General features: G+C 42.5%; 1 protein-coding gene across 5 annotated transcripts in view; it reads left to right on the top strand.

Annotated features, from left to right (window-relative positions):
• wdr7 (WD repeat domain 7) overlaps positions 1 to 23,781 on the top strand; it is a 105,784-nt gene continuing 82,003 nt past the window's right edge. For 2 of the 5 annotated variants that reach the window (XM_080017918.1, XM_080017914.1), the window contains exons 1-13: positions 4 to 62; positions 7,277 to 7,448; positions 7,639 to 7,745; positions 8,559 to 8,637; positions 9,287 to 9,461; positions 9,742 to 9,818; positions 9,960 to 10,079; positions 10,440 to 10,585; positions 11,175 to 11,277; positions 18,197 to 18,341; positions 19,202 to 19,317; positions 19,628 to 19,760; positions 23,004 to 23,224. In XM_080017918.1, the coding sequence (XP_079874044.1) occupies positions 7,290 to 7,448; positions 7,639 to 7,745; positions 8,559 to 8,637; positions 9,287 to 9,461; positions 9,742 to 9,818; positions 9,960 to 10,079; positions 10,440 to 10,585; positions 11,175 to 11,277; positions 18,197 to 18,341; positions 19,202 to 19,317; positions 19,628 to 19,760; positions 23,004 to 23,224 (1,581 nt within the window). In that variant the 5' untranslated portion in view covers positions 4 to 62; positions 7,277 to 7,289. Of the gene's footprint in view, positions 63 to 7,276; positions 7,449 to 7,638; positions 7,746 to 8,558; positions 8,638 to 9,286; positions 9,462 to 9,741; positions 9,819 to 9,959; positions 10,080 to 10,439; positions 10,586 to 11,174; positions 11,278 to 18,196; positions 18,360 to 19,201; positions 19,318 to 19,627; positions 19,761 to 23,003; positions 23,225 to 23,781 lie in introns of all 5 variants that reach the window. The other 3 variants (XM_080017915.1, XM_080017916.1, XM_080017917.1) reach the window with 3 other exon arrangements.

Genomic DNA, 23,781 nt, shown 5'->3' with positions numbered 1-23,781 from the left:
CACCGCGGAAGGATCGGAGCCGCCGTGGGAACCTGGGGATGCTCCGGTGAAGTTCTGCCGCGGTAGGTGTCTCCGCCCCGCGGCCCACCGCGTCGGGACGGCAGGCGGACGATTTTAACCCCGCGGCCGCCGCCGTTCAAACCCCCGCGGAGCACAAGCCGCGGTCGGTGTGGTGCTGCCTGTTTACCTCTCTGCTTGTCCCCGTTTCACCGTCGCTCTGCCCGTTAATCCACTCATGTTTGCCGGTTAATATCACCCTGTCGGCGGCTGGTTAGCGATCATGACCGACTGGCCGCACGGTATCCTGATTGTGACACAGATAACACGGAATAATCATTTGAAATGATTCAATAACTAGTATGGCTAATACGTCTAGTTTACTTACTAGTACGTCTAGTTTTTCTAACTAGTCCGTCTAGTTTACTAACTAGTATGTCAAATTGAATCGCTAATACGTCTACTACGTCTAGTTTAACTAACTAGTACGTCTAGTTTAATAACTAATACGTCTAGTTTCATAACTAGTATGTCAAATGTAATCGCTAATACGTCTACTACGTCTAGTTTAACTAACTAGTACGTCTAGTTTAATCACTAGTACGTCTAGTTTTACTAACTTGTACATCTAGTTTAATAGCCAGTACGTCTAGTTTTACTAACTAGTACGTCTAGTTTTACTAACTAGTACGTCTAGTTTTACTAACTTGTACGTCTAGTTTAATAGCCAGTACGTCTAGTTTTACTAACTAGTACGTCTAGTTTAATAACTAGTACGTCTAATTTTACTAACTTGTACATCTAGTTTAATAGCCAGTACGTCTAGTTTAATAACTAGTATGTCTAGTTTAATAGCTAGTATGTGTAGTTTAATAGCTAGTATGTCTAGTTTAATAACTAGTATGTCTAGTTTAATAGCCAGTACGTCTAGTTTAATAACTAATATGTCTAGTTTTACTAACTTGTACGTCTAGTTTAATAGCTAGTACGTCTAGTTTTACTAACTAGTCCGTCTAGTTTACTTACTAGTACGTCTAGTTTTACTAACTAGTCCGTCTAGTTTACTTACTAGTACGTCTAGTTTTACTAACTAGTCCGTCTAGTTTACTAACTAGTACGTCTAGTTTAATAACTAGTATGTCAAATTGAATCGCTAATATGTCTAGTTTCATAACTAGTATGTCAAATGTAATCGCTAATACGTCTACTACGTCTAGTTTAACTAACTAGTACGTCTAGTGTAATAACTAATACGTCTAGTTTCATAACTAGTATGTCAAATGTAATCGCTAATACGTCTACTACGTCTAGTTTAACTAACTAGTACGTCTAGTTTAATAACTAGTACGTCTAGTTTTACTAACTTGTACATCTAGTTTAATAGCCAGTACGTCTAGTTTTACTAACTAGTACGTCTAGTTTTACTAACTAGTACGTCTAGTTTTACTAACTTGTACGTCTAGTTTAATAGCCAGTACGTCTAGTTTTACTAATTAGTACGTCTAGTTTAATAACTAGTACGTCTAGTTTTACTAACTTGTACATCTAGTTTAATAGCCAGTACGTCTAGTTTTACTAACTAGTACGTCCAGTTTTACTAACTTGTACGTCTAGTTTAATAACTAGTATGTCTAGTTTAATAGCTAGTATGTGTAGTTTAATAGCTAGTATGTCTAGTTTAATAACTAGTATGTCTAGTTTAATAGCCAGTACGTCTAGTTTAATAACTAATATGTCTAGTTTTACTAACTTGTACGTCTAGTTTAATAGCTAGTACGTCTAGTTTTACTAACTAGTCCGTCTAGTTTTACTAACTAGTACGTCTAGTTTTACTAACTAGTCCGTCTAGTTTACTTACTAGTACGTCTAGTTTTACTAACTAGTCCGTCTAGTTTACTAACTAGTACGTCTAGTTTAATAACTAGTATGTCAAATTGAATCGCTAATATGTCTAGTTTCATAACTAGTATGTCAAATGTAATCGCTAATACGTCTACTACGTCTAGTTTAACTAACTAGTACGTCTAGTTTAATAACTAGTACGTCTAGTTTTACTAACTTGTACATCTAGTTTAATAGCTAGTACGTCTAGTTTTACTAACTAGTACGTCTAGTTTTACTAACTAGTACGTCTAGTTTTACTAACTTGTATGTCTAGTTTAATAGCTAGTACGTCTAGTTTTACTAACTTGTACGTCTAGTTTACTTACTTGTACGTCTAGTTTTACTAACTTGTACGTCTAGTTTAATAGCTAGTACGTCTAGTTTTACTAACTAGTATGTCTAGTTTTACTAACTAGTATGTCTAGTTTTACTAACTTGTATGTCTAGTTTAATAGCTAGTACGTCTAGTTTTGCTAACTTGTATGTCTAGTTTCATAACTAGTATGTCAAATTTAATCGCTAATACGTCTACTACGTCTAGTTTAATATCTAGTATGTCTAGTTTAATAACTAGTATGTCTAGTTTAATAGCCAGTACGTCTAGTTTAATAACTAGTATGTCTAGTTTTACTAACTAGTACGTCTAGTTTTACTAACTTGTACGTCTAGTTTAATAGCTAGTACGTCTAGTTTTACTAACTAGTACGTCTAGTTTTACTAACTTGTACGTCCAGTTTTACTAACTTGTACGTCTAGTTTAATAGCTAGTATGTCTAGTTTAATAACTAGTATGTCTAGTTTAATAGCCAGTACGTCTAGTTTAATAACTAGTATGTCTAGTTTAATAACTAGTATGTCTAGTTTAATAGCCAGTACGTCTAGTTTAATAACTAGTATGTCTAGTTTTACTAACTTGTACGTCTAGTTTTACTAACTTGTACGTCTAGTTTAATAGCCAGTAGGTCTTGTTTAATAGCCAGTACGTCTAGTTTACTAACTAGTACGTCTAGTTTTACTAACCAGTATGTTTAGTTTTTAAAACTTGTATGTGAAATTTAATCGCTAATGCGTCTAGTTTTATAACTTGTATGTCTAGTTTAATTACTAGTATGTCTACCGTAATAACTAGTTGTGTTTAGTTTAATAACTAGTACGTATAGTTTAATAACTAGTATGTCAAATTGAATTGCTAATATGTCTAGTTTTACTAACTAGTATGTCTAGTTTAATAACTAGTATGTCAAATTTAATCTCTAGTATGTCTACTGTAATAACTAGTACGTCTACTGTAACATCTAGTATGTCTAGTTTAATAACTAGTACATATAGTTTAATAACTAATACTAATAATAACTAGTTTAAGAGCTTCCACTGTGGTAGGCCATAGTTCATCTCTTCCATCCTTTCAATGTTGTATCACAAGATGGCGCCGCTGCTACGGGGACGTGGAACCGGCAGGAGAATTGGTTGCCTTGACAACGGTCATTACAAACAGACAGTGTCGTTATTCAGAAATAACTGAGCGCTGGTTGCCGCCATGGACCAATCAGGATCCAGGATTCAGCGGAGCCGCAGTGTGATGAATGTGTAGATTGGATGCTGGAAGGAGCCGTTCACTGCAGTTCCAACACAGTTTGTGATTTGTGAAAGTCATGTTCTGTTTGTGAAAACAGGAGCAAGGTGCTGCTCTGCAGCCAAGCTACAGCTCTTTGTTGATTACAAATATCTTCAGGGCTGGCAGGGTCATGACATATGTGATGAGCCGTTGTCTCTTTTTTAAGTTTTGTTGTGCCACCATCCATGTCTAACGATGACTATTTCTCAAGCTATTTATTGACATTGAATATATACTGTGTCATAATAAATTGGGCAGACAGATTGTAATTTGCTGTATGATTGCTTGATTCACATCATATTTGTTGTGACATTTCCAACACTGGCCTTAAATGTGCCTTTAAATTTCCACGGAAACCTGTGATTGTGGAATGTCAACATTTTACACTATGAACGCCGTCTTCTCAAATAATTGCGATCTGGAGATTATGAAATAATCTGCTGTGATGATACTAGGAATAAACTTATTTCATGGTTGCTTATAGAGCATTTTTCTAGACATGCAGATCGTAGTACTTGTCGAAGAAAAGCAGACATTGTTGTCATAATAAGAAAATGAAATTAGGTACAAGGAGAGAATGCAGATAAAATAAATGAACAGGCGTACTGGTGACACCTCGTCTCAGGAAATTAAATATCAACAAAAGGATGAAAGATATAGAAAAAATGTGTGCTCTTCAAAACTTGTAACCCAAAATATATATTTCATGAAAGCTCGCCAGTGAAACCGTGCTGTCATGGCAACCAGCATCCATCCTGGTTGCTCCATCCATCTGGATTAACCTGCCTCACAATTTTGTCAGTTGAATCAAATTGCAATGCGAATATTCGACCCTGTGCCGGCGGCGCGACAGGGCCGAGTCGGCTCTTCCTTTCGCCGCCCCGACGAGACGGGTGACTCCAGCGCATTTTGTCTCCCTCTCCGACTGTACCGGCGATGCGTGCCCCAGCGAAGGGTTGCCAGCGAACGGCACGCCGATACTGATACTTATTTTAGATGTAGGTTGCTTTAACCGACGTCTCCCGGGTGGAAGGGAACAAATGCGTATGGGAGGATAGCGTGCGTCCTGAGGACACTTTCTCCGTGACTCTCTCCTCGATCACCTCCCCCTCCATGCGCTACGCACAGAAAATAACCCGAAGGAGTCTACGAGTCGTGCCTGGTTCCTCCGTGCCCCGCCCCCACACCGTTTTTACTTGTTTTATTTGGAGGATGGAGGCGCACGGAGAGCCGTGTTCCATTCACACACATCAAAATATATTGATGATTCCCCATTGAAACATTGTCCCTGTGTATTTTGTCAGCTCCCATCTGTTTTATCCTCGTGTTGTGACGCACACTGATCAAACAAAAAGAAAACAACACTGCTGGGCTTGAAGAACCTCAGTCGACTGACAGGTTTCCCACGGATGATTGGACTTGTCAACCTTCCGGGGCAGCCCTCCAGATTATAGATTCTCAGGGCTTGACAGTAACTGTCGCCCTCAGTGAAAAAATTGAGTCAATTGGCAACCTATTAGTGGCCTCTGGTTGCGCCCTTTGGCAACCACTTTTTAAGATAAAAAAAAAAATACGGACAGCAAACCACAAAACGTGCACCCCAAAAGAAGAACATTTGTTGCAGTAGTGATATTTCAATATTTCTGTTACAGTCGGAACCAGAATGCTGCACGTGCATTTGTGCGTTGAGTTTACTCACGTGCGCACCGGTGTGCACAGGCACCAGTGGACGGAAGTCGAGCAAAGTTATTACAGTCAGGGATGCAAACAACTCGCTTTTCGGCGAATGTCAATTTGAGTGAGCTATGTGAATCATCCAGATCCAAAGTATTATTATTATTACATTATGGGCGGGGGCAGGGGGGGGGGGTGTGACCGTGACCTCCGTACAGTTAACGCGAGTCAACTAAAAACTAAAAATAAGTATAAAAAAACATTTTAGTAAAACAAGACAAAAAAATAAAACAAACTGAAACAATATTGTGTACTTACTTAGGAAATGTCTTAAGTTGTAGTCATTTTTCTACTCCGTTTGGTCAAATGTGTCAACATATACGTAGCTGTTACAGTACAATAACCAGTTCTTATCTTTGTAGACAGACAGCAGCACGGCTCACACCTCATCTGGTGGAGAGCTACTTTTAAACGGAAAGATTCAAATTAGAATTCACCATTGTTAACCATGACAGGTCAAGCAGGAGCGTTGGGATTCTTGTTGTCTGTGTGCTGAGCGTGCACATGTGCCCCAACACGACAGTAGAAGTAGCGTAGCGGGCCCATGCGGTCGGTGCATGCACCGGTCCTTCGGAGGAGGGGGGGCGGAGGCGCGCTTCGGTTTGGGGGCTGGTTCGGGGGCTGGCTCCCCCCCCCACACTCCCCACCGGGTGAGTCACTCACCCGGTGGGGAGTGTGGGGGGGTTCTCCACTGTGGTCTCCACGGAGCCAACCCCACACCTAAAACATTTCATGCACCAGGGCGGGAAAACGGTCATTAAGCGCTGGTTTTGATTTTGGATCGTTAGTGGGATGTGAAATGATGGTGCGATGCACAGATATCCCTGTTTATTTATGTGCCAACTTCTGGAACTTCAGTGCGGGTTGCGTCGCGCTGGTAATGGGGCCCAAATGAGCGGCTGGACCCAGGTGTGTTACATCAGGGCCGTTTGGAGGCGGAGCCCATAAAACCCAGTGTCTATGGCAGGGTCACTTGACCCTGGACTGACACCCGGGTTCACCTTTCTGATGGAAAGCGCCGGATGTTCGTGGGTGTTACCGGGTTTTTGGCGAAGCGGGAAAGGGGTTGTGTATGTATGTGATCGGACCGAGTCCGACCGGGGGAGTAAGGGGTAAGTACCCCTCTGAAGATTCAAACTCTGTAAAGTAGCAGATAACACAGATAACACTAACTACAGAGGATTGTGTCCGGTTCCTGTGATAAGGCTTTAAAACATTATTTTATGTCACATATTCCTTATTAAGCTGACATATCGCTGCATAGTATCCTAATTTCTCCAAATATAAGGTGACTATAAATGGCACCATATTTTCAGTTTCGGCAACCAAAGGCTGATGCCTGGTTGCCACCCTGGCAACCACTTTTAAAAGTTAGCGTTGAGCCCTGATCCGAGCCGTCTCGTGGTGTTCAGTGGTATGAAGGGCGCGGGCTTTCACGCATTTCACCTTATCGTCCCAAAATCTCTTTCTGAGCACATTTGAGGCGGGAAATAAGCTCTAATCTCCATGCGACGTAGGAAGGAAACGCAAATCTGAACGCCTTGTTGAATCACAACAAACCGACTGTGCTGCCATGTGAGCAGACCCTAATGTATGTGCACACGCACTGAAGAGGTGAGTTTTTCATCATAGGTCCCCTCAAAAAAAAGCTGAGCAAGCTAGAAAAAACGGAGAGTAAAATAATCATTAAAAAAACAGTCAAAAGTAAAGTTGAAAAACAAAATCGCAAAATATACACAAATAGCCAAAAAATACAATACAGAAATGGTCATGAGGCAATGATTAATAAATATACTGAATTTATATTGAAAAGGATCTGAATTGAACGGATCGCCAGGAATACTGTCCTGCCGATCACGTTGGATTTCCATTGAGCTTTCTTTCTTTCTTTCTTTCTTTCTTTCTTTCTTTCTTTCTTTCTTTCTTTCTTTCTTTCTTTCTTTCTTTCTTTCTTTCTTTCTTTCTTTCTTTCTTTCTTTCTTTCTTTCTTTCTTTCTTTCTTTCTTTCTTTCTTTCTTTCTTTCTCCCTCCCTCCCTCTCTTTCAGACAGACCTCCATCATGTCGGGCAACAGCCTGGTTTTACCCATAGTGCTTTGGGGCCGCACGGCGCCAACACACTGCATCAGCAGCCTGCTGGTGATGGACGACTTCAGCAGCATCATCACCGGCTGCCACGACGGACAGATCTGCCTGTGGGACATGACGCCCGAGCTGGAGGTAACGGGTCACAGCGCCACCTGCAGGGTGGAGGAGGGGCCGCGGCTGCTGCTGCTCCACCCGGGGGCTCCTCCCATCGCAACAAGATCATAACATGGGTTCTTCGTCCTCCTCCTTTCTTCATCCTGCTCTCCTCTTCTACTGTGTCCTCCCCTCCTCTCCTCTCCTCTCCTCTCTCTCTCCTCCTAAGATCTGTCCCAGAGCCATGTTGTTTGGTCACACCGCCTCCATCACGTGTCTTTCCAAAGCAAGCGCCTGCAGCGACAAGCAGTACATCGTCAGCGCCTCGGAGAGCGGGTCAGTTTCACCAAAAACCTGAAGAAAAAACATTTGATTCTAAAATGTGATTTTTTTTTTTTCCCCACTTTTTTAACACAAACCAAAAGTTGTTCAACGGTCGTTCTTCATGTTGCCTCAAATTTGGCCCTGTTTGTAGACACCACGTTGATTTAGATTTAATAATCCATGAGGTGAGTGATGACATGATGTGAACATTAAATAAAAGCCTGGGAGTGGGTGCTTGAATAATGAATCAATCCCCAGGATCTCCATCAGGTTGTTGTCAGCTCCCGTAGGCTGCCTTGACAAGAGCGTTTTATTTGACTGATTTCATCTGAGAGACTATTTAAAAGCATCATCATCATCTTAGCGGGTGAAACATGTTGCAGGATGGTACTGATACCAAAGTTAATGAATATCAACAATTAAATATTGAAACATTTACTCTGTGTTTGTCCCCTAAAATTTAACATGACTGCTCTCCAGTATGTATTTAATAACGTAACTTTACTCAAATAATATGATTAAATATTGTTTAATATCGTGTGTGTGTGTGTGTGTGTGTGTGTGTGCGTGTGCGTGTGTGTACGCACGCACCTACTGTATATGTTTGTGTGTTAGTAGTTCAGATCTATATGTGTGTATTTTTGAATGTGGGCTTGTGTTTGTTTTTGTGTAGGTAGTGTGTGTGTGTGTGTGTGTGCATGCAGATGTGTTTTAATGTGTTGTCAATTTTGTGACTAATGTCGGTGTGTTACGAGTGCGGATGTGGGTGTGTTTGTGTGTGCACGCATGTGTTTATAACTAACTAATAACTTTTGTGCCTTTCAGGGAGATGTGTTTATGGGATGTGAACGACGGGCGTTGCATCGAGTTCACCAAGCTGGCCTGCGCTCACACCGGCATCCAGGTGAACATCCCTCTTGCATTTCTACCTTTTTATTTCATCCTCCACTTCAATATGAATATATTGAATATATATATGAATATATAACAGTATATATACATAAAAATAATATATAACTATATATATATAATAATTATATATAAAACTATATATATAATAATAATATGGGGATGGTGGCTCAGGAGGTAGAGCTGGTGGTCTAGTGATCTAAAGGTTGCTGGTTGGATCCCAGGCTCCTCCTGCTAGCATGCTGTAGTGTCCTTGAGCAAGACACTTAACCCCTCATTGCTCCTGATGGCTGCGTCTGTCGCTGTTTGAATAATTGTAAGTCGCTTTGGATAAAAGCGTCTGATCAATGAAATGTAATATATAACGCTATATATACATAATAATAATATAACACTATATATATAAAAATGATATATAACACTATATATAATAATAATATATAAAGCTATATATATATAATTATATATATATATATATATATATATATATATATATATATATATATATATATATATATATATATATAAATAATATATCCCACTCCTTCACAGGTGCCATTGGCAGCAGATGATCCATGTTATTCACTTCACTGTCTCTGGTTTCATGTTGTGATGCATGCATGTTGATGGGTGTGTGTTGGCAGTTCTACCAGTTCACCATTGGCACGCAGAGGGAGGGTCGGCTGCTGTGTTACGGCCATTATCCAGAAATCCTAGTGGTGGACGCCACCAGCCTGGAGGTGCTGTACTCCCTGGTGTCCAAGATCTGCCCCGACTGGATCAGCTCCATGAGCATCATACGCTCCCACCGCACACAGGGTGAGAGAGAGACAGATCAGCTCCATGAGCGTCATACATGGGGGAGGGGCTCCACTCCTAAAAGCCTTCCCTCATCATTAACTTTATCATTCATATTTTTTATCATGTAATTATTATTATTAAAGATGTAAAGTTTCAGTTTCAATTTAAAGAAGCGGCTTCGCCCAAAACCTTTGTTTCTGTAAACATTCAAAATAAGTTTAATCAAATGATTATTTAAAGTTCAATCTCTCCCTCCCTCTCTCTCTCTCTCCCTCCCTCCCTCCCTCCCTCCCCCCAGAGGACACAGTGGTTGCAGTCTCGGTGACGGGCATACTGAAGGCCTGGATCATCACCGCTGAGGTTAGCAGGATGCAGGTACTGCTCTGAAGACGCTCACAAATATTATCCATCCAACAACATTAAAGAGTCGGCGACAGATGCATGAAGGCTTCAAAAGCTGGGGGCCCCAGGGCCCCGGAGCCCCGGAGCGGTCTGACAGGGTGTGTGTCTCTGCAGGACCTGGACCCGGTGTTCGAGGAGGAGTCCAAGCCCATCTACTGCCAGGGCTGCCAGAGCATCTCTTTCTGCAGCTTCACGCAGAGCAGCCTGCTGGTGGTCTGCTCCAAGTACTGGAGGGTGAGGCTCAACATCCCATAATACTACACCCCCCTGCACCGTGGCGTTCGAACCAGCTGGGTTAGATTAGCAGCTCGCATAAACAAATTGGCGGAAATGAGAGAGTGATATGAATCCAAAAATAGAATAGAAATAGAAAATGTGGATATGCAGTGAAGAAAAGAAGGAACAAGAAGGTCAACAAACTAGAAAATATGGAAAGAAAAATAAACAGAAATGACAATGAAAATAAACCAGAAAAGTAGACCCCCAAAGAAGAATATGGAGAGAAACATTGAGGCTTGCTCCAGAGCTGGGAGCTGGTCAGGTGCAGGTGTGCTTTGCATCGTGGATCTCAGCGGCGTGCTCCCCCGGCTGCAGGTGTTTGACGCGGGGGACTACTCCCTGCTGTGCTCGGTGCCCAGCCAGGACGACCAGGCCTGGACCGGGGGCGACTTCATCGCCGCTGACAAGGTCATCATCTGGACAGAGGAAGGGTGGAGCTGCATCTACAAGCTGCCGGCCAGGTACACGCTCACCATGCCTCAGTGAAATATTCCTTCAAATATCAACCGGATTTAGTTTGCTTTAAGGCATGGTATTGTTGTTGTTGTTATTATTATTATTATTATTATTATTGTTATTATTTTTATTTTAAAAATGTATTCGTTATTGATATTTTCCTGTCGATCACCAGCTTCAGTCATTATTTAAATCCTAATTTTGAACAGCTGAAGCGAGATCAACCACAATAACTAACATAATACAAATTAAAATGATAAATAATATTATTTTATTATAATAATGATATATCATTTTGAAAAATCATATATTTTAATACATTATTTTATACAAAATTATATAAAACATGATATAATTTTATATATAATGTATTTATAATTGATAGATAATAAAATGTAAAAAAAAAAACATTTTTCAGGTGTGACATGTTCACATCAGCCAGTTTTATTTCTATTTAGTGTGTGTGTGTGTGTGTGTGTGTGTGTGTGTGTGTGTGTGTGTGTGTGTGTGTGTGTGTGTGTGTGTGTGTGTGTGTGTGTGTGTGTGTGTGTGTGTGTGTGTGTGTGTGTGTGTGTGTGTGTGCGCGCGCTCCAGCTGCCTGCCGGCCAGTGAGCATTTCCGCAGTGACGTGGGCAGGACCAAGGAGGGCTCCATCCCTCCGCTGATCTACAGCATCGCGGACCGCTCCGACAAACAGGTGACCCCCCCGCGCGCGTGCCGCCCCGCATCACCTCCTGTCAGCCACACGCACACATCCTGGAAACAGTAAAAAGGTGGAACGCTAACCCTTCAATAGTCAAGTAGTATTCAAAGATAAAATTGCAAGAAGATCACTAGGTGAACGTGTGGATGGCAGCAGGAAGGAGTGGCCTCCTCGTCCGCTGCCCCCTCTGGTCACGTGGTGAACTGCGTCCTGCCGACGTGCCGGCGTTCAGGACTCCAGAGGAGCGTGGGATACGCGGGGCAGCCATCTTGCGTATGCGTTCACATACTGTACATTTGGGAACTTCAGGGCATCGCAGCCGCGTTTTCAATGTTCCCCTGTTCTCCACCGTGCATTTTTTAAGATCAACTTTAAATCCTACGCACATTGAGAACAGGTTAAAACCAGTTCTGTGTGACGGAGGCTCTGTCTTCTCAGGACGACAGGATGCGCTCCGTCCATTTGGATGTTTGATGCTGGAAAAGTTGCGACAGTTTTTCAAATTTTAATGTGATATCGATTTCACTGCAATAGCAAGCTCTCACCAAGATTGCCAATATTTGGTTGAATTTGCAGGAATCGTTGCGATCGCTAAATGGCGGTTCGCTGGAGGGTCAGATTTTTATTATCATTTTTCATAATTATATCGAAAGAACCTTGTGTTTTTAAAGCTTGTGTTTTTAAAGCTTGTGTTTTTAAAGGACGGACGTGAGCGTTCAACACCTCATAAAAACACAACAATCACAAGCTGCACAGGCTGAGCGCTGTTGGCTTTGGCTGTAGCTGATTTAAAGGCTGTTTGCTTGTTGTGCTTAGTTTGGGTGGTTCCTCTGTACCTGTCTGACCCAGGACCTCGTTTTGGGTTTGAACACATTGATTAGTCCTGCTTCTGTTTGGACATTCAAATGTTATTTTCTGGGGGAACTGGGACTTTTGAGTCTGATATTTTAATATTTGACTTGAATATTGTCTGTTTATTTCCAGCTCGCTGGTGACTAGGTGCTCCGGTCGTGGCTACTCCTCTTTATTTATGGCAGTTGGCGTGAAAACCTTGAGATAAAAGCGATTTATTTATTTTTGCTTATTCATAGTTTTTCAAAATAACCAAAATGAGGAGATTGGGCGTGAGCCCGAGAGGTGCTGCAGTGTCGCCGGTTCAGTCGGCGGAGTTTGGTTGACGCTAACTCTCTGGCGCGAGGCAAGGCAGTTCATACCTGGCAACCCGTCAAAAATGAGTGTGTTTCCTCCGTAGCCATGAGTTGAGCTGTTTTTTATTTTTTATTCTATTTGGTAAATGGACGGCGTTTTTGAAGAGCTTTTCTCCGCCGCTATGGCCACTCGCATGCGACACGCCTCACCTCCACCCAGCCACGGTTTGGCTGGAGGGCGCCTCGGGTCATTCAGGATGGACCCGTTGGGCGAAGAGGTAGGCAGGTACAACCGGTACCCTCCATCCGTGCCCTGCCACAAAGATAACCACATGAGGTTGAATTCATGGAAGCAGGTCAGGCTGATTTGAACTATTTTAAAGTTCCAACAGTTCCCCTGCTAGTTTGCACACAGCACCTCCGGTCTCTCAGGACGAACGGCATCTACACGGCAACACGCTACAACACATGTCTGCTCGTGCTCTGGTAATGTTCGTCCATTAGCCGCGCGGCTCGGCTGCGGACACCTTAACGGAGCCTTTACGGGCCGGGTGTCTTGCTCAAGGACACCTCGGCGAATTAGCCGGGAGGAGCCAAGGACGAAACCGGCAAACCTCCCTTTGCCGGACGACCGCTCTACCTCCAGAGCTCCTGCCGCCCCGCTGATCCCTCTGGGGGGGGTTGTGTCTCTGTGTTTGAGGCGTCCTGCTATAGTATCTGACGGAGCTCCGAGTGGTGGGGTTCCTGGGGACCGACTCCAGTTGTTGACCGATGCCTTTCACAGGGTCATTGGCGGGAGTGTCTCACCCTGGCACGCATGTTTTTCGGGTTGTCCACGTGAACATGGGGAGAAGATGCAGACTCACCCGCAGAGTGGGCATGGGATGCTGGGAGGTGTAGTTCCCTAATTTCAGAGGAGCTAGTCTAGCTGATCCCCTGAACTGAAGTTCCGGGATCAGTACGAAGGACTAATCCATGTCTCCGCCCGCACGGCTGGTATTTGTCGTTGGAATGCTTGGATTTAGGATCCTTAGTGTTTGAACTTATGTGTTCTGTACATTTGTGTTTCCTTGTGAACTTTTTGTCTGCGCATCTCCTTGTTTTCTGTTGTTCCTTTATTGTTGTGTTTTTTTTTTTTTTTTTTCATTTTGTTCTGTCTCCCGACGCCCCGCCCTCCCCAGTCCTCTCAGACAGAGGATGGAGGAGCAGGAGGAGAGCAGGAGGAGAAGGCGGTGGCGGTGGAGGCGATGTGCCTCCCGGCCAGCGGGTGCCGCTTGGAGTTCTACACCCCAGAGCTGCTATTCACCCACCGGCCTCTAGAGGCGCCAGTAAGCCCATGGAGGAAAACTGTTGAGATATGATTGAAAAAAAACCCAAAAAGGAGGAGGCAGGAAGAAGGGAGCGGCTTCAACCTTCTGCTGCGAGCTGCAGCTCAGAGAGAGCCAGAGCCCCATATTTCACATTTTCACAGAGGATCAACAGATGTAGTTTTCTGACTAGACGGAAGGTGGAGAAGTCGGGCTGGGGAGCGCTGGAGGGAGAAAGGAGAGCGAGGACCACCTGGAGCGATGGCGGCGGCTCTCTTCTTCTGCAGCTTTGGTCACAAGGTTGAGCCCAGGGACAGAGGATCACACCCCGACTAGCAGGGGGCGCTCAAACACCACCGCAGGGTTGGGGGTTCTATTCCCTTGTAGCCTGGCTTGACTAAAAAATGTACTTAACCAAAATACAGTTTCCTAATTTTGGTGCAATGACTGCCCAAGTGCCCTTGAGCCTCATTACATCCTGTTTGTGGTGTGGTGACGCAGCCCGCCAGAGCGTCCGCCCTGCTCCGTGTGCCGCTCTGTCTCCCTCCTCCCTCCTTCCTGACAGGCTCCTCCCCCTGGCTCACCTGGCTCACCTGGCTCACCTGCTTCACCATCTTCACCATCATCCTCCTCATCTGTCTTCATGCAGAGTCCCCAACAGCACCTCCACCCAACGCCCTCGCTCAGAGACCCCGCCTCATCTCGTGGCTTTAGCTGGTCGCCTGTGACACTCTTTTATAACTAGTACGTCTAGTTTCATAACTAGTATGACTAGTTTAATAACTAGTATGACTAGTCTAATAACTAGTACGTCTAGTTTAATAACTAGTACGTCTAGTTTAATAACTAGTACGTCTAGTTTAATAACTAGTATGACTAGTTTAATAACTAGTATGACTAGTCTAATAACTAGTATGACTAGTCTAATAACTAGTACGTCTAGTTTAATAACTAGTGTCTAGTTTAATAACTAGTATGACTAGTTTAATAACTAGTACGGCTAGTCTAATAACTAGTACGTCTAGTCTAATAACTAGTATGACTAGTTTAATAACTAGTACATCTAGTTTAATAACTAGTATGACGAGTCTAATAAGTAGTACGTCTAGTTTAATAACTAGTATGACTAGTTTAAATGCTAATATGACTAGTCTAGTTTAATAACTAGTATGACTAGTTTAAATGCTAATATGACTAGTCTAGTTTAATAACTAGTATGACTAGTTTAATAACTAGTATGACTAGTCTAATAACTAGTATGACTAGTCTAATAACCAGTATGTCTAGTCTAATAACTAGTACGTCTAATTTAATAACTAGTATGACTAGTCTAATAACTAGTATGTCTAGTTTAATAACTAGTATGACTGGTCCAATAACTAGTACGTCTAGCTTAATAACTAGTACGGATAGTTTAATTACTAGTATGACTAGTCTAATAACTAGTACGTCTAGTTTAATAACTAGTATGACTAGTTTTATAACTAGTATGACTAGTCTATTAACTAGTATGTCTAGTTTGAATGCTAATATGACTAGTCTAGTTTAATAACTAGTATGACTAGTCTAATAAATAGTATGTCTAGTTTGAATGCTAATATGACTAGTCTAGTTTAATAACTAGTATGACTAGTCTAATAAATAGTACGTCTAGTTTAATAACGAGTATGACTTGTTTAATAACTAGTATGACTAGTCTAATAACAAGTATGTCTACTTTAATAGCTAGTGTGACTAGTTTAATAACTAGCATGCCTAGTCTAATAACTAGTATGTCTAGTCTAATAACTAGTATGACTAGTCTAATAACTAGTATGTTTAGTTTAATAACTAGTATGACCAGTCTAATAACTAGTATGACTAGTCTAATAACTAGTATGACTAGTTTAAAAAGCTAATATGACTAGTCTAGTCTAATAACTAGTATGACTAGTTTAAAAGCTAATATGACTCGTCTAGTCTAATAACTAGTATGTGTAGTTTAATAATAATAATTCGTGCCGTCAGGGCGCGGCGGGCGGGGCTTAGTGCCGTCACGGTCAGGGCGGGGCTTAGTGCCGTCACGGTCAGGGCGCGGCGGGCGGGGCTTAGTGCCGTCACGGTCAGGGCGGGGCTTAGTGCCGTCACGGTCAGGGCGCGGCGGGCGGGGCTTAGTGCCGTCAGGGCGCGGCGGGCGGGGCTTAGTGCCGTCACGGTGACACCTGTGTCAAATAAGAGAGCCGTCTATTTACATTCATCTGACCAGGTCTATCACAATGCACAGAGATTATATTACCACACCTGCCAATACTATCTGTAGTTTGCAACTTTCCTGTTATATATAATATCCTGATATATTTAATAAGAGATATTTGTTCATATAGATGTATAGATATGATACATTAAAATTGGTGCGACATTATCTTCAAAGCAGAACAAACTATGAGAAACTACAGCTTTCCTCACTGCCTTCATCATCTCATAGATGCTGTTGTAAAGGTTCATCATCGTCATCTCAGCTTGATCTTAGATTTCATCAAGTGCTCAATGACTTATCATCCCAGTGGAGTTTCCAGTTGAGTCTGGTTGTTTTAAACTTCATTTGAACTTTCCCGTGGTTTATCCATCTGCTGCTTCCATTTAGTCGAATGGCAAAGCCCACTATCAACAAACAAAATCATGTGCTTCATACTCCCGAGGCGCTCAAGAAATAAAACGTGCAAATCCAGCCCGACGTCCTGCTGCGTTCATCCTCAGTGTTTGATCCAGGTCTGCTCATTGAGGGTTTTACTCCATGTGACTTCAGAGCTCCATTTCCTGTCTGTAGCGCTTCACTTCCTGTTTCCAAGCGGCAGGATCGGTGTGTGTGTGTGTTCCTCCTCCGGTCTAGACCACAAGGTTTTTTTGTGTTTTTGTTTTTTTTTTGTTTTTTGTTTTTTTTGTTGTATTTTTAAACCAAACCTTCCACACAACAACACACACTCTGGACCTTTCCACCCGCACCTCTGATCTGATCTGATTATTCCATTGATCCTTCTCACACCAAGGCCATGAACATGCAGCCTTGTTTTTATGTTTATTTTGTAGTCATTTCTCCACACGGCTCCTGGCCCGCAGCCCAGCTCTGCTTCAAGTGGGAACTCGTTGGATCCTCTGCGTTTGTCGTAGAGGTTCATAACTAATAAGTTATGGAGTGACTGACCAAGGGTGTCGAGATGATTTCCATACTTTCTGCTTCATAATCGGTGTAGAAACCGAAATCTAAAGTTAAAAAAACGAAAAACAGCGAGCGTGGCGGTTTGGACGGGGCGTGGCGGTTTCACCATCATTGCCGCCACTCGGCAAATATTTAGCGTTGGCACCGGAGTTTACGTCGAGAAAACGCGAGCGGGAAAATCTTATTTCTACTCTACATCATATCACCCTTCCCACCATTAACACCACAATGGGCCAATAAAACCTCCTCCACCCGCCCGCATCCACCCTGCACCGGCCTCGACTCGCTCCACCCTCCAACCCTGTCTTCCCAGCTCGCCCTCGGGGCGAGTGTCGTCCCACGTCCGGAGACGGGAATGGATTGGAAGCCACCCGGCCAATCACAGCATCTGCTGAACGCTAGCAGAGGATGCAGGCTCCACGACACACGGCGAGTCCAAGTCAGCAGAGCTTCATCGTCCAGGCTGAGAAGCTCTAAGCTGAACAAGCCGCCCAATCAGGAGTCAAACCGGCCTTGGCCTCAGTCCGACAAACCGATCCAAATCGCCCCCACGGCCCACCGATGGAGGCCACCATCGTGGCCACCATCGTGTTCACCATCGTGGTCACCATCGTGGTCACCATCGTGGCCACCATCGTAGTGCATGTGTCTGGGCTTCACATCTCACAACACGCAGTTGGAAAGCGGGGGAAGCTGGTTATTCTCCACAACGGAGGAGAGAGCAGTTTTCCCAAACGGACGTTGAACATTCCCCACCAAGTAGAGTTTTAAAACCTCCTTTATATAGAGTTTGAAAAGTGTGTCGTTGTGCGTCTCACAGCGCGGGATATTCTGAGAGGGCTCTTTTCAGATGCATGTTGTAGTGAAATTAAACAGCAATATTATCTGAATGTTTCACACCTACCTGTCTCTTCGGGGGGTGGGGGGCCGTCGCGTTCCAGAGAAAGACTTGAACATATTTGTTCAAATAGCGAATGGAATAGGAAAACTAGTGATTAAATCCAAAACGGCAGAATAGCTTGGGGCAGAGTCCTTAGCCGTCAGTCGTTTGTCGGTGAGCTGGAAGGACGAGAGGGAGCGTCCAGCTGTTCTGACCGCAGGCTCCGTCTCTCTGCAGGGGGTGCTTTTGGCTGGGCTCCTATCGCCTTCGAGCTCCTCTCCGGTCAGACGTTGTGGTTTGTGTTTTTTACATTTCATTTCAATCTTTGTACTGACTTTGTACATCTCTCCCTCCTTCCGTCCCCCGCCCCGCCCCCTCCCAGCTGCTCATCTGTCCCCCCGTCACGCGGTTCTTCTACGGGAGGAGGGAGCCCTTCCACAAGCTGCTGGTCCAGGGGGACTCCGCCGGGAGGCTCTCCCTCTGGAGCATCCTGGACTCCTCCCCGCAGCCTGGGACCCCCGCCGCTGGTGAGGAGGGATACATAGGTATATGGATGGTGGATCCTCCTGACACCCCCCTCAGCAGTCTGTGGCCACTGCTATGAGTGAGAAGGGAGGGATGGAGGGATGGAGAAGATGGATGAATAGAAAGATGGATGGATAGTTAGTATTCCTGATAGAATCCACCACTACTGGTAGGGAGGGAAGGAAGGAAGGATCGGTCTTCAACTAATTGGCAGTATGCAATAGACCTAAAAAATAAAATTTACATTAGGCCATAATTAACAAAAGTAGTGGAAAAGCCCCCCAAAAATTGGCTGTGTTGTGCTGAACGTTGCGGATCTTAGAGCACTTCATATCAAAACCATAGGCAATAATAATAATAATAAAGTAATACAAATAAAGAGGAACTATAAACCTAAAAATGAACAAAATGAACAAAACCCTCAACCGGTGAGTGAAATGGCAGTCCTGATCCATGTACCCCAGTTTGAGAGCCACCGACCAGAACCAAGCTCCTGGCGGTGAAAGCTGGAGCTGGAGCCCCCTGGAGTGGCTGCGGTCAGGCACAGCACCTCTTGAGTCATACGAGCAGCTTTACCTGAGTTTACAGCCACCTCTAGTGGCTAAAACCAGGCACGTTGCTTTTAATGGATGCAGTCAAGACTGCTATTAGTCTGCTTTATTTTATTGAGCTTTGAAAGTGAAGGAGGTACACGACTCAGTCTCCCAGCTGAATTACCAGGCTATCATCATCGTACGTCAAATGTAGTGTCCGTCCCTCCTTTGGGCTTCTGTTTTTGTCAGTTCTTGTGAGACATTTCACAAGGTTGTTGTCTGTGTTGGTTTCTCTCTCTGTCTCCTTCCCCATCCCCCTCTCTCCACAGAGCTCCAGGTGTCCTCCACCATCAGTCTGCAGGAGGCCTTTGATAAGCTGACCCCTCTGTCTGCGGGGATCATCGACCAGCTCAGCGTGATGCCGGGAGGAGAGGAACCCATCAAGGTTTGGATCTGAGGAACCTGTAGACCTGTAGACCTGAGGAACCTGTAGACCTAAGGAACCTGTAGACCTGTAGACCAGAGTAACCTGTAGACCCAAGGGACATGTAAACCTGAGGACCCTGTAGACCCGAGGAACCTGTAGACCCGAGGAACCTGTAGACCCGAGGAACCTGTAGACCCGAGGAACCTGTAGACCCGAGGAACCTGTAGACCCGAGGAACTGTAGATCTGAGGAACCTGTAGACCTGAAGAACTCGTAGACCCAAGGAACCTGTAGAGGAACTCATGGCCAGCTGTGTTCCGTGTTGCAGGTGACGGCCAGCGTGTACATCCCGTCCCAGGGTCGCCTGGTGTGCGGCAGGGAGGACGGCAGCATCATCCTGGTCCCAGCGACACAGACCGCCATCGTGCAGCTGCTGCAAGGAGAGCACATGCTGAGGAGGGGTGAGGGAGGAAGCTTGAAGGGATGTCCTTCCTGGGTGTCAGGGGAAAGGTTGGCTCCCTCCTGAGGGAAGTGAGCTCATAATCGATTTGTTCGTAGCAAACTAATCTTTTAAAAAAGTTGTTTGTTTCATTTGGTTTGCGATTCGGCCACTACAGTATCATGTAATCTGATCATTTATCTAATCTGATACCTACGTTAATCAGATACCTAATATGTTACCTAATCCTAATATGTTACCTGATAAATCATGATACCTCACCTACTCTGATAGCTCATCTAATCTCATACCTAATTAAATCTGATACTTGGCCTATTTCGATGCCTAATTTGATCATGCCTTATTTAATCTAATACCTAATCTGATACCTCATATAATCTGATACCTCATCTAATCTTATACCTTATTTAATCTAGTACCTAATCAATCCCTCATCTGATCTGATACCTCATTTAATATATTAATCCAATTTAATATATTAATCCAAAAATCCAATAATGCAGTTCCCAATCGATTCAGATTCTGATCTCTTACCTCACCCAATTTATTTAAGATTCAAGGGGTTTATTTTTCATATACTTTCATACATATATGCAGTGAAATGTCTTTGCAATCCACCTGGAGATTATGCACAATACTTGCTAAACCGAACATAATAGTTCCTAACCTAATTCCTACCTAGTAACTAACTGAAACTAACTCATTCCTAAAAAATAATGCAGTTATAGTAATGTAATGTAGTTATTTATGTATTTATTTAGTATTATGATTTGTGCATTTATTTATTTATTTATTTATTTATTTATTTATTTTGCCCTGTGTTGTCAGCATGCTGAACATACAACACAGTATTTGTTCCATTGCATCCAAGACAGAGTAATTTGCAAGTGGAGTTGAACTTGTCAACCTGCAATGACTCTCTTTATTCATTCTTTAATCATCAACAACTGCTGCAACAACTCTGTCCTGTGACGAGCAGAGCACACAACCACCAGCAACCCCCCTCTTTGGAGAACCATCTCACCATGTTTTGGTCTTTAAGCAACTAATCATCATCACTACTCCAAGAGGGAGAATCACCACAGTGAGACAATTAAACATAGAAACAAACAACATGTACATGGAAAAACATAAACATAGAACCAAACAACTACATGTTCATGAAAAACAAACAACATGTACATGGAAAACAAACAACAACATGTACATGGAAAACAAACAATAACATGCACATGGAAAAACAAACATAGAAACAAACATGTACATCGAAAACAAACACTACATGAAAAAACAAACATAGAAACAAACATGTACATGGGAAACAAACATGTATATGGAAAACAAACAACAACATGCACATGGAAAAACAAACATAGAAACAAACAACAACATGTACATCGAAAACAAACACTACATGAAAAAACAAACATAGAAACAAACATGTACATGGAAAAACAAAGATAGAACCAAACAACTACATGTACATCGAAAACAAACAACATGGACATGGAAAAACAAACATAGAAACAAACATGTACATGGAAAACAAACAGAAACAAGCATGTACATGGAAAACAAACATGTACATTGAAAACAAACAAAAACATGTACATGGAAAACAAACAACATGTACATGGAAAAACAAACATAGAAACAAACAACATGTACATGGAAAAACATAAAGATAGAACCAAACAACTACATGTACATCGAAAACAAACAACATGTACATGGAAAACAAACATAGAAACAAACATGTACATGGAAAACAAACATGTACATTGAAAACAAACAAAAACATGTACATGGAAAACAAACAACATGTACATGGAAAAACAAACATAGAAACAAACATGTACATGGAAAAACATAAACATAGAACCAAACAACTACATGTACATAGAAAACAAACATCTACATGGAAAACAAACAACAACATGTACATGGAAAAACAAACATAGAAACAAACAACATGTACATGGAAAAACATAAAGATAGAACCAAACAACTACATGTACATCGAAAACAAACAACATGTACATGGAAAACAAACATAGAAACAAACATGTACATGGAAAACAAACATGTACTTTGAAAACAAACAAAAACATGTACATGGAAAACAAACATGTACATGGAAAAACATAAACATAGAACCAAACAACTACATGTACATAGAAAACAAACAACATCTACATGGAAAACAAACAACAACATGTACATGGAAAAAAACAAACATAGAAAATCAGACAACATGGACATGGAAAACAAACATGTACATTGAAAAACAAACAACATGTATATGGAAAAACAAACAACAACATGTACATGGAAAAACGTGAACATAGTAACAAACAACATGTACATGGAAAACAAACATAGAAACAAGCAACAACATGTACATGGAAAAACATAAACACAGAAAAAACAACATGTACATGGAAAACAAACAGAAACAAACAACATGTATATGGAAAAACATAAACATAGAAACAAATCACAACATGTACATGGAAAAACATAAACATAGAAACAAACCACAACATGTACATGGAAAAACATAAACATAGAAACAAACCACAACATGTACATGGAAAAACATAAACATAGAAACAAGTCACAACATGTACATGGAAAAACATAAACATAGAAACAAGTCACAACATGTACATGGAAAAACATAAACATAGAAACAAACCACAACATGTACATGGAAAAACATAAACATAGAAACAAACCACAACATGTACATGGAAAAACATAAACGTGCGTGCTTGTGCTGTGTCCACTGGTGAGTGGACAGGGTTTCCCCAAGTCGTGCTGGTGCATGTAGTCAGAACTATGTCTTGCGCCTCCAAGCAGCTCACCTTATTTGATGACATGATCCTTCACCGAACCTAATTTAATCTCATCCCCAATCCGATACCTCTTTGAATCAGATTAGCTAATTGAATGTAATATCTAATCTGAAACCTCAACTAATCTGATACCTCATCTGATGTAATATGAAATCTCACCTATTGTGGTACCTCATCTCATGAGGTCAAATCTCATATCTCACCTCATCTGATGCCTAATTCATCTAATATCTAATCTGATATCTCATTTATATATCTAGATGTTACTTATTGCATCTCATCTGATACCTCATTTAATCGAGTCATCTTAGTTAAATGCAGTACCTGATTGGTTCAGACCTGATCCCTCACCTGATCCGATCCCCGCTCTGACCCGCTCTGTCCAGGTTGGCCGCCCCACCGCACGCTGCGGGGGCACCGTAACAAGGTGACGTGCGTGCTGTACCCGTACCAGGTGTCCCCGCGCTACGACCAGCGCTCCCTGGTGTCCGGAGGAGTCGACTTCTCCGTCATCGTGTGGGACATCTTCACCGGGGAGATGAAGCACATCTTCTGCGTGCACGGCGGCGAGATCACGCAGCTCATTGTGCCGCCCGAAAACTGCAGCGTGAGTTCTACGCCCTGGGCGGCGCCGCTCCGCTCGCGGCTTTCCCTCCCACAACTTGAGTATAGAAGTGCAACCACACGCGCACACGCGCATGCACACACATACAGAGTTTTGTTTATTTTGTCTTGATTAGTTTATAGCACTGTGCCCTGGTCCGAGCTTTTATTTTACTATTATTATTATGACATTATTATTATTTATGTGTGAAGATACTGTTTATACCTGTTCTACACTAAAATAAATAACTATAGAACTGTCTTATTTCTAATTTTTTTTATTGTGTTTTTTTTTTTCAAATATATTATATATATATATATATATATATTAATATTTGAATAATCCACTGTCCTGGGCACCTCCCTCCAATCAGATGGACTTATGCAAATGATAACAACCACCAACGACCTTTAACCCCGTCCCCACCACAGTCATACACACAGAGCCTTACGCTACTTCTTTGTGGCCGAGACTTTAAGAACATGTTTTACACCTTTTTTACTATTTTAATAAAAAAAAATAAAAATAAAAATCTTAACTATAAAGATAACAAAACTGTA

Source organism: Zeus faber (genome assembly GCF_960531495.2).
Source record: "Zeus faber genome assembly, chromosome: 17".
NCBI classification, from domain to species: domain Eukaryota; kingdom Metazoa; phylum Chordata; class Actinopteri; order Zeiformes; family Zeidae; genus Zeus; species Zeus faber.
This window is presented reverse-complemented; position numbering and strand designations above follow the sequence as displayed.